The sequence below is a fragment of the Anabrus simplex genome, chromosome 1 (genome assembly GCF_040414725.1).
Source record: "Anabrus simplex isolate iqAnaSimp1 chromosome 1, ASM4041472v1, whole genome shotgun sequence".
Classification (NCBI taxonomy): domain Eukaryota; kingdom Metazoa; phylum Arthropoda; class Insecta; order Orthoptera; family Tettigoniidae; genus Anabrus; species Anabrus simplex.
Genome location: NC_090265.1, coordinates 1,631,749,086 through 1,631,761,172, shown reverse-complemented (window position 1 = coordinate 1,631,761,172; position 12,087 = coordinate 1,631,749,086). Strand labels below are relative to the sequence as shown.

At 38.4% G+C, this 12,087-nt stretch overlaps 1 protein-coding gene across 1 annotated transcript in view; it reads right to left on the bottom strand.

Moving 5' to 3' along the window:
- LOC136863227 (serine-rich adhesin for platelets) overlaps positions 1-12,087 on the bottom strand; it is a 367,265-nt gene that overhangs the window by 165,688 nt on the left and 189,490 nt on the right. Inside the window, exon 5 of the mRNA XM_067139599.2 lies at positions 2,154-9,078. Within this exon, the coding sequence (XP_066995700.2) occupies positions 2,154-9,078 (6,925 nt within the window). The remainder of the gene's footprint in view (positions 1-2,153; positions 9,079-12,087) is intronic.

The window sequence follows — 12,087 nt, the reverse complement described above, 5'->3', positions numbered from 1 at the left end:
GGTCCCTGAATTGTTACTCTTCGGGATCCAGCAGTTCTTTCTGAAGCAAAAGTATTCTTCTTTCTACTTAGGTTCTCTCCCCTTTTAATTGAAGCCTTATTGAATCTTTATGAGAGCCCTTGCTGGTGTACAAGTATTAAATACATCTCGATAAGGTAATTATTGACTCTTGCCTTCACAGAGCAACACCACTGGATATATACAACTATAGATACCAAATCTCAAACAGCACGGTGCCAACTCTAGCAGGTGAGCCACTGCGGTCCCTATACTGGCCAATATTAAACCACCTCATATTTTCTCTTCTACTTGTTAAGCCTGATGTCTCTGTAAATATTCAACCTAGACCAATGTTATGCTTTAGATTGGTAAGATTTTGATTAAGTTTGATCATAAAATGATGATCCCATGACAGGACATGCACAACAATTAATATTTTGCTCCTCAATGTAATACACAGCTGTCCAATACTGTTAGTACAACATAAACTTTGCTGTGCATGCACGGAATATTGTACAATCCAAGATGTAACAGTGGAGACAATCGATCATCATTTGAACCCAGTTTAGACTAAATATATGGACAATGCCAAAACTGGTTTTTACCTTATGATTGCAGAGGATTTTGACAGCTTGGTCAGGGGTTTCAGGAATGCTAAGACAGGTAAGTAGTTCTCTTCATTTCAATCTGCGATAGTCATTTATTCTTCTGCCTAGGAGAGGGCTCAAGAAATTTGTAAATTGTTGTAACAACTACCCTTGAACAAGGCTTTTAGGGTGTCCATTTTGTAAACAGTTGACAACGCACAGATTTGCATTACTCAGGAAATATCTTGATTTTGTAGTAAATGATGACAAAAATCTGCATGGAGATAAGAGTTTGTGTGGGAAGGATCATGGTATACGTGTGCTTAAGGGAATCAGCTGCTTCTTCTCCACTAGAATCTTGAAGTCTATCTGACTCCATCTCCAAGTGAGTTGAACATCACTTGATTAAAAGGGGGGGGGGGGGTAGGTTTATTTTGAGACAAGGTTAACATGATTTCCAAGTAGTTCACCTCATTTTTCATGGCACAAATCCAAAAAAACATAATGTCTGGAATTTCCATTCGTGGAAGTGTGAATCAAAACATATATATATATATATTTCTGATATCAGAACACACCTCTTTGCACCTTTCAAGGAATTGTTGTAAATACTAGGATTTCCATACTTTCTGAAAATGTTATCGTACCTTTAGATGTAAATACAGCAGCCCACTGGTTATATTAATTACAAATGGAATAGAATATCTCGATGGTAGATTGTAGCACAAGTCATTCATTACATTAGAAAAGTAAATTATAATTATTCCCAGTCTTATATTTAATAAGTAACAAAATATCTGCTACTTATTCCTTCAATCAAACATAAAATAATTAAAAATTTCTTTTTTTTTACAGATAGATAAAAGTAACAAATCAAGATCATTGGTAAAACTTAAAAGAAATAAAAATATACTTTTGTAAAATAAAGACTTACAAAGAAATACAAAAAACATTATACATACATTCGTGCTGAATGCCTCAACATTAAGGCTACTCCCAGTGAACACTAATACCCAATAAATTGTAGACTCTGTGTATCGGCCTGTTTAGAGAAAACAAGCACATGCACATTAAATTATACATTGACACGTACATTCATTTATACACTCCACACATTCACTCAATATACCAGTATTTGCTATGAAATAAAAATACATGCGGATTTCTGATGACAACTATACAATGAAAAATAACCTACTCATCCACTATTCTTTCTTTTCATTCAAATTTGAATTGTTTGAAAAAGATGCAAAATATAATTCACACATTAGCATGCCATCAAGAAATGACAGTAATGTTTAGCTGTCAGAAAGTTCTCTCTCCTTCAAACACATGGTCATGATGACTTATAGTGCAAGAGTGCATCACTGTATATCCAATACACTTGTTCTACTGTCTGAGGCAATACACAAATGCAGATTAATCGGAGTTCATAAAATTATGAACAGGCTGTACACAATGTTAGCCTTTGTGAAGTTCCAGATCCACTTTTATGGGTCAGCTTCAGCTGAAAAATGTAATACATACATATAATGAACAACCTCATCACACATCCTAGAGCATTACCTTTCATTAACCACCTTTCTTCTCTTGATTGGAAGATGGGATTCTTCATTTTCAGACACTAAGTCTTCTAAGTTTCTCTTCACTCTACTTGGGGCATCATCTGACAGTGAAGGCATAGAGTGAGACACCGAAGTGGAACCATCAGCAGACGAATCGCTGAATGCCAGCATGTCATGCAGCTGAGAAGTGGTGACGTCATGAGAAGAGGTCTCAGCAGTACGTGAACAAGTTGAAGTACATTCGGTGTTCTCTGGGAGACATGATGTACTTTCAACCTGGCTGTATGGTAAAGAACCATCTTGATCACCATTTGATGAATCCCTCAAAGCGACAGCCTCAGATGTTTCTGTGCTAGCTGAAGGTTCATTTAAAGATGAATCTATTGCTTCAGAGTCATCTTTTGAAGATATACCACTTGTAGAATGAGAGTATGATGTAGACACTGCTTGTTCTGAATGTTCGGTCACTTCTACAGTACCTTGCACATCTGATTCAGAAGAACTTCGAGATTCTTCTGCATGCGCACCTTTAAAATGCTCTTTTGGCACACTGTGATCCAAGGAAGAACCATCATTTGAAACACCACCTTCTTCAACCACATGAGAAGAAATTTCAGGTACTTGGGCATATGGCTGGACACTGGCTGTCCCCAATGGGTTTTGAGATGAAGATTCCTTTACATCCTTCTCAAGTTCAGACTTTCTAACAGCTGTTTGTGAAGAACTCTCTGCAACACTATCAAATGAAGAGTTCATTTTTGGTATTACTTCTCTATGTGGCACGCCGATAGACCCTGATGATGTAAGTACTACAGCCGATTCACTGGAAATGTTAGAGTCAGGAATCTCTTCTGAAAGGAGTGGCATAGAAGGATGGAAGGACTTTCCAATGGACTGAGAATTTGTAACAGATGGGTCCGAAGTTGCCAGAGAAAGAGGAGTATATGAGGATTGGGTAGGAATATTCAATGGCTGTGTAATAGTGAGTGGAAGTTCTAATGAGGTGGGTATTACAGGAGGTGGAGGCTGCAGACTGGTCACTGAAGAAGGCACCTCCAATGGAGTCATAATGGGCTGACTTAGAGTCAATGAAGTCTCAAGAACACCAGCTGTATTTGTTGGAGGGAGAACACTGGTCAAGGAAGGCAGAAGCAAGGGAGCTGCTGACGATGAGACAAGCAGCGGTGGTGACGATTCCAACAAACGACTGGTCATAACAGATCCATTAGTTGACTGACTACTATTGACAACAGTAAGTGTATCCTGCATGGAAACTTCAGGCTGGAATACATCAGTATTTGCTAGAGCAGCAGCCAAAATATCTTGATTTGAGGTGGCTGAACCTGAGGACTGACCATCACCTCTGGTCCTGAATACAGGAGTAGTCCCTGCTGTACTGGTACGTGTCTCTCCTGTATTTGACTGACCCAAATTCATTATAGTTCCACTTCCAGCACTATGACTAGGGATGGCTAGAATAATGTTATCCTGGTTATTATAAGAGGTCAGTGCTGCAGGATCAATGATTAATGTTCGAGTATTACTATTGCTATTCTGAGCAGTACCATCATATAAGAGAGCTGGACTCTCGAAAGACTGTATAGAATTAGGCTCTTCAATTGATAATAAAACATAGGTAGCTGATGGGTCACTTGTTGTAGAAGCCATCACTTGGGCAATTTGTTCAGGTATTAACAATGAGGTTGCCGATGTAGATACGACAGGCATAGTTGCAACACTTGTAGTGACAGTACTTTGAGCTGTAGATAGAACAGTACTGTTAGAGGACTGAAAGCTTTGGGAGATTGTAGGGGAAACTGTAATTTCAGGCTGAACAGGCTGAAATGCAGGCAGATGGCGTGTTGGCAATGCATCAGAACCTTGTGCAGAACTTTCTTGTGACACTTTAGGAGCCTGAGTATCATCTCTTGTTGCCTGGGACTGAATGGGGATAATTTTATGGATAGATGGAGTTTTGGAAACATTTTTGTGGATGACTTGTGAACGTGGGAATATTCCCGACACTCTCTTGATCTGCGAGACATTCGATGTCTTACCATTTCCAGGTGAGCGGACCTTGTGGACCACCATTCTAGGCTGTAACATTGACTGAGCAGCCAATACTTCTGTTTGTGAATGACGTCCAGGTTGACTTGCAAGCACACGCTGAAGGCTAGATCCACTACTAGGAGTAGCAATGACTTTGGGCCGAGGAACGTTCTGTCTTCCAATGGTTTGTGAAATGGGTAACGTTGTAGAACTGGATACTGCTGTGCTTTGTGTTGTCTGAATTAATATAGTGTTAGTTTTCTGTTTAGTTGCACCAGTGCCAATCATCTTCACGGGTGATTGAGGCATTGTTATCTTTTTAATACTTTGCATCGTAGGAAGAACAACTTTTGTTTGTGAACTCTGCATAGTCAGTTTTGGTCCAAATGTTTGTTTGCCCGATTCAGTAAAGGCTTTCACCTGCTGCTGTGTTAGAGGTACAAATCTTGACCCACGTCCCATAACTGTTTTCCCAGATACTTGCTTTAAAACAGTTCCCTGACTCTTCACAATACGCTGTGGTAATGTTACTTTCCCACCAGTGGTCAGAATCTCTTGCTGCATGGTACCTTGGGGTGACTTAACAATCACAACTTTCTTTCCAATCTGCTGTTGAGATGAATGAGCAACAGATTTCAGAGTCAAGCACTGCTGTAAAGGTTTACTGGCTGAATAAAACGATGGCTGACCTGACTGAGATGGTTGTATTACTACATATCCACTCATTGCCCCCTTTGTAGTAACAATAGTAGCTCCTTCAGAGGTTTTTAAACTGCAGCCTGTTGAGGTAGATGCTCCAGTATGTAGTTTTACTGTCTTTATGGCTGGTTTGATTACCTTCACAACAGATGATTTTGCAGAACTGCTAATAATCTTCGTAGCTCCTAATGGCTGGGAAACTATGACTTCAGATGTACCTGCAACTTGAAGCGTGTCTCCAGCCAAAATAGGAATGGGAGCTGGAAGTGTATTATCATTCACTACTTTTATGGATGCATCATCAGTAATAACTGTGTCGTCCATTACAACCGGCATTGAATTTATATCCAACTCCATTTCATCATCAATTTCAGATGAAGTTACTTGTCTTTCTGGCGGCTCTTGCTTGATTTCTATACGATGAGCTTCTGTATGTTTTGTGCTATAATCATGGTCTGTATCACTACTAAGAGTATTCTCAACCACTATTTGTTCTCTATTAAGTCCCATGGAGGTTAAACTATGAGGTATATTACATTCATTTCTCTCTTTCACAACTGAAACCGAAGGTTTATTTGATACCACATTAGACTGACTAGGAATTACTTCTTGATTTAGCTCAAATTCTGGTACATCATGATCGTTTCCATCTTTATTTAGACTTGATTCCTCATGATGACTGAGAGGTACATCAAGATTGATACTATGAGAGGAGGAGGTCTTATGTTCCACCTGATCACTGTCACTTGGATACGGTGCATGGTTCAAGTTTTTACAGTGCATATCAGTCTGAATGCAACCAGAACTATTTTGGAGATTTGCATTATTAGTAAACTGTCTATTCTTGAGATCGGTATAGGATTCTGTGTAGGATTCTACAGTTATGTTCTTGCTTTTAACAGAAGTTTCAGAAAGATCTAAAGCATGGTGATGGGTAGGAGATTTATGAGCAACTAAATTGTCAGTAGCTTCAATTTGATCTAATGGATCTCTATAATTAGTGTCAGCAGGTTTTGAAGACTGGGAATTAGATGTGTCATTATTATCTAATTCTATATTGTTAACAGCAGATAGTCTCTCTTGACACTCAGATGTTATGGTATGATCCAGTTCCTTGTTAGAAACATCGTCACAATCCAAACTCTCAAAGTGAGTTGAAGCCTTAGAGATACCCGTCTCTTCGGAACCCATAGTCTCAAATATTTTATCATTATGTCCCATGCTTCCTGACTGATTAACACTTTCATCATCATCTTTACATTTGCAATCATCAGAGGATATATTAGTATTCTCCTCATGGGTATCAGAATGAAATAAATCTTCCCGGTGACCATTTGTGTTAACATGACTAACACTCCCAAGACCACCAGAAGATTCGCCTTGAACTAATTCACCATGACTACTGATGGTATTGTCATGAAACTTCAGAGTCTCTGCATGGCCCAAGTTATCATCGTGATCTTGTAGCTGCTCCTCTTGATGAATATTGGGAGGCTGAGTCATCTCTGATTTTGTGTGTTTTTCAGGTTCACAGATTTCTTTGCTTTGTTCAAGACTGGAAGACTGTACTGGTTCTGAGAGATGGTCAATAGAGTCCTCTTCATTATGACCTTTGGGTTGCTCAGTACAATTTTCCACCGTATCTTCTATCTCTAAACTGTCTTCCTCCTTTAAGGTACTATCAGCACTAATAGATTTGTTATGCCCAGAAGTATCTTCAACATTTTTGTGATTACTACCATCATCATCAATATCTTTGTGACAACCGGAAGTATGGTCATCGTCAACATCTTTGTGAAAACCACTAGCACTGTCACTGTCTTTGTAACTGTCGTGGGCATCATCATTGTCATCATCATCATCATCTATATCTTTGTGATGTTCAACAGAATCATCATTAGGATCATCATCATCATCATCCTCGTCTTCAAGATCCTTGGGGTGAGTGGAAGAATTTTCATCAGAATCTTTATGGTGAATAGTAGTCTCATCACTAGCAAGATTAGAGTCCTTTTTATTATTAACAATATTCTTTGCATCAATGGGGAAACTGGTAGGATCACTTAAGTTTGCACTGTCCTGTCGACGAGAGATTTCAATCAGTCCTGGGATTTCTCGACGAATGGCAGTCTTGATGGAATCTTGATTACTATGATGGATATATATTTCTGTATTACCTTGATCACCCAAAGCACTGGTAAACTTATGATGTTTGTGGTGATTTGATGTATCTGTGAGATGTATTGTTTCACACTGGTCAAGAGATGCATTATGATTCAGGAGCTTTTGGGAATTTGAATCGTTGGAGTGAGACAAAACCTCATGATGATTGCTACTATCAGGGCAAACTGACTGAATGTGCATATCTACAGGTTTGTCTTGACTTAAAGTCCTGGAAACATAAGGCCCTTCCTGATGGGTAGGATTCTCAGGGACAGACGATTCATTGGTTTCACACGCACTATCACGAAGTGCATGCTTATGACTTACTGACTCAGGAAGTTTGTGTTGATCTGAAACCCTTAAAAAGCTAGGGTCACTGTGAATATTAGTTTCCTCAGGATGATCTGAAAATTTAGCAAACTGGATGATATCTGTATTTCTCAGAGAATTGTAAGCAGAGGCCTCATCAAAATTTGTTGATACACTGTGACCAGCAGGTTTATGAGGACCAGAAGCCGCAGCTATATTTGAAATGTTATGCTCCTGAGGAGCATCAGAAATATGCAGAGACTGATTTTCAGTATCATCAATATCAAGACTCTCATTGTTACTTGAAGTTTTAGGAAGACCCTCAAATTCAGGGCGCCTCTGCACTTTATCATGACCCAGGACATTCTGCCGGCTAGGTGTCTTTACAAATCCTGTTCTATGTGAAGCTCCCGGGAGATCTGGAACTGCTGGAAGGCTTGGTAACTCAGTTTCAGCCATGACAGTATCAAACGTTTCACAAAGAGATTTATCTTTCTCATCATTAGAGTCCCTTGATGTGGATTCATTTCCATCCATAACTTCAACATCATTCATTTTAACTTTCTCACAGTTTTGCTTCGACTCTTTATCATATTTTATTTCATAATCTCTTTTCTCCTCTATGAATCTTGAGAACTTTCTTGTCTCAGCAAACTTCTTAGCTCTTTCTTCATGTTTACTGTCAAGAATGGCATCAGCTTTTTCATCAAAATCAAAACATGAAGTTGATGGTTTTGATGACATTGATTCACTCAGAGCCTTTTTTAATATTTCTATTTCTTTTTCTTCAGCTTCTGGATCTACATCTCCCCAGTCAGCAAGTAATTTTTCCTTAAAATCTTCACTACTTTTTTTCTTCTTTACACCTTTGTCAGCCCCACTTTTTAAACTTCTCTTCTTACCAAAAATTGTCTTAGGTGATTTCTTTTCAGTGAACTGAGATTTCTCTTTAACATTTTTGTCCTCGACTGAAGTTTCACTGTCATTAGGAACTTTAGCCTTGCTACTCTTAAGATGAGTTGAAGCATTCGATCTGGGAGTTTCAGGAATACTAGAAGACAGATCAACTTGAGATTTTGTACTTTCTATTCCACCAGACTGTGCAGAGCGAGAACGGCCTCTTCCACTTTTACTAGAAACAGGAGTCACAGATTTTGGGGTACCAGGTTTTTTGTTTATACTATTTGTGCGATCTTCAGCACTATGCCGTTTATGATGCAAAATATATACATTTAGCCTGGTTGTATTGTAATCACATAAATAACATTGATATGGCTCCTTTGGTTCTGGATCCTTACGAAATCTACTTGTAGGCTGATGGCGAATGCGAACATGGTTATCTGTTCCCTCATTTTCGTCCCCTTTCAATAGATTATTGATAACACGCTGAGTAATTATGTGAGTGGGCAGGGATAAAGAGGGCTGGCTACGTCGAACATTTGCCGGCGACACTTTTCCATGCCATGCCACACTTGGGGATCTACCAGAAGAGGTAGAAAACTTGTTTTTCTTCTCAGGTGTTTTCTTGTCTCCATTCTTTTTATCAGCACCAAAGATATCACGGTAGTCTGGCTTCTCCTCAGGAGCAAAGATATCATCATTTAATATTTTTGGATCACCTCCAGTTAACTTTTCGGCCACTGCAACATCAAGTGGAAATTTATCCATGAACGATGATCCTTCACGTTGTTTGGTACGGTACATATCTGTAAACATGAAAAATATTTTATATCAGATATAGCAATCAATATAACTGAAAAATGAATAGATATCCTGAAAATAAATTATCAACAATGTAATGACAACATAGTGTACATGCCCTTTCCTAAAATATCCAAAGAACTTTGGTGTTCTAAGCATCATTCCTGTAGGAATTTGATCTCTGTTCTTATCGAAGAAGATTTCTACATTCTTATCCTACGCTAATATTTAATCTCTCATATCTGTTGTTCTTTGCAACCTGAAGTTTTAAATGTTTGTACACTGAATTCAGCTAAGCTGCAAATAAATCGACTCTGAGGAGCACTTGTTATGGAAACTGCTTGTTGACAGCCAGTTTATTAAGAGTGCACACTTGGTGAGGTCACACTAAAGTACTGCTACAAATTCCGAGACCGACTGGCCCTCTTTCTGTCAGATGCTTGTGAAATAGTGCTAATAAACAAAAACATTTGTGTTTACGAATAACCATCTGTTTGAAAAATTCGATAATTTCACTGACAGATTCTTTACAAGATTCTCTGGACCTAAAATTGCTGCTAAATTGGTACAGTGGGTTGATTGATGGGACACATACAAAAGCTGTGTAATTTTAGGTGGATCATTAATATTTTCCATCTATATAAATAAAATAAAATTGTATTATTTTCAAAGAGTTCTCGGTAGTGCGAACATTTCTCGTGTCGAGGGTCAAAGTTCACAAATGGAACTAAATAAGAAAATTCACAAGTTCCTATAGTTTGTTCTTGGTGTAAATGAGAGGATAACTGCAGTTTGTGCACTGCAGTCAAATGTGGTTAAATTGTTCAAATTATTTTTAGAGTGTATTGAAAAGTTTTCAAAAGTCCAGGAAATTGAAAAACAGAACCTTACCATGTTAGGCAAGGAATAACTTTCCATATTGGAGGATGTCAGATGGTAATTAGGATCAGGATTATTTGAAGGTGGTTCTGATTAATCCATCAATGTTAACCATTATTTATGCTTCCAGCAATTTTTGTTGTCAAATCTGTTGCGGCTTTTGTGTTGGTACTCGCCTGCCGCATTTCATTTTGTTACAGTTGGCAATGTGCTGCTGTGTTTTGTTTTAAACAGAACACACTGAACATGGCGACCGGCAGCAGTACACGTGTTTTGGTGTACCTCTGAATTTGTTGTACATAAGTGTAAATATGCAGTGTTTTATTCATGTGTAATAAATGTTTGTATCACCTTCTGAGTGATGTGTTTGTGTCTGCTCGTTTGGGGCACTCTGGTCCTCCATCTGATTTATTTCAAAATTGTATTTGTGTGCCTATGGAACTGAACTTTGTTATGTACGGCCGATATGTTGTTTCGTCCTTCGCAACATAAAATTTTGGTCCTTCCGGGCCGCGATGAGAATCGTTGTGAACTCTGAACATTGTGCTAGTCGTTCTAGTCACCTTAAAATTGTTATCGTCATGAATTGCTGCCTGTAACTGCCATTTGAACATAGCAACAAGCTTGGCGCGAGAAGCATCGTGAACAGTTATTGTATAAAAGCACCAGGATGTCGTGCTTAAGGCTAATTACTACGAATGTTTGAATTCGTCATATTGAGATTTCAAGGAAGTCTACATTGTTTTGGAACTGTTTTGATATCACACATTAACAATCTGTGGAAGTTACCACGTGCTAACGCATTTGTTCTTGTGAGCTGTTTATGCCAGCTTGTTTCTGATACCCTGATGTTCGGTATGTTAAATGCTGCTTGGAATTTGGACTCCAGCGAACATTACATCGCAGACGTCATCCTTTGGACTTTCCAGCCACTTTGGGCATGTGTTTCCAGTCAAGGAGTGGTTCCAGTGGTACCTAGTGAAGATTAATGATACAGCACCACTATGTACTGTAAGTCTGTTCCATTCGTGTTTATTGTTCGTATCTTGACTAGGGTGGACATCCTGCCTAATATCCTAACCCTACTGCTAGCACTTTCCGTGTATAGTATTAACAGATTTGTCTTGATTTCTCATGGGCATTATAAGATTTCGTGCTAATAATTTGTTGGGCCGCTTTGTGTATCTTGCATATTTTAGAACGTACGTAGTTTATTAAGGTAGGAAACTTAAAAGGGTCCACCTTTTCAATACAAATAAATGTTATAAGTTTATTTACAACATATATTTATACTTGGAACTAGTTTTGACGCTGTTTGGCATCATCTTCAGCAAAAATGTGGGAAATAGGCGTAGGCGTAAGCATGCAGGCATTTACATTATACAAGATGTTAAATCAGTGTGATTAAATAAGAGACACGAGATAGTGAATTACAATGTCAGATTTACAAAATGGTCATGAAGGGTAAGTCAAAATAGTATAAACATGAGTTAGGGCTCAAAAACATAATCACTTGAAAAACATATAAACCGCAACAAAACCACGTGGAAGTTCGAGATGAAATTGGCATTGGAGATTCAAATTATTTCAGACACTCTTCCATTGAATGTTGCCTGCCGCGAATGTAGTATAAAACATAGGTTAGATTTCAAAAAACACAATCGTCTCAAAAATGCACATAACATTTTAAAAATATTTTTGGGTTGAGATGAAACTTGGCAGTTAGGGATTGAAATCACTTGTTCACTAAGCGTCAATTCAAAACCAGCTGTGAAGGGTGAGACAAAATTGCACAAGTGTGAGTTTGGGCTCGATGAATGCAAAACCTGAAACACATGCACCACACTCGAAACTGTAGGTTCACGATGAATTTGGCACATAAAGGTCTGCGTTCACTCATTCATTGAAAGTTACTGGTGCGAGTGTAGTTCAAATACAAGTTAGGATTTAAGAGAATCAAGCCTCTTAAAATTGCACATGACATCTGAACCCATGGTGCGAGGTGAACTTGGCAGTAAAGGTTCGAATTTGTAGATGTTCAGTATGCCACTTCAAAAGAGTCCATGAAAGGTGAAACAAAAGCTATAACTCACACGAGTTAGGACTCATTAAATACTAATTTCAAATACATATAA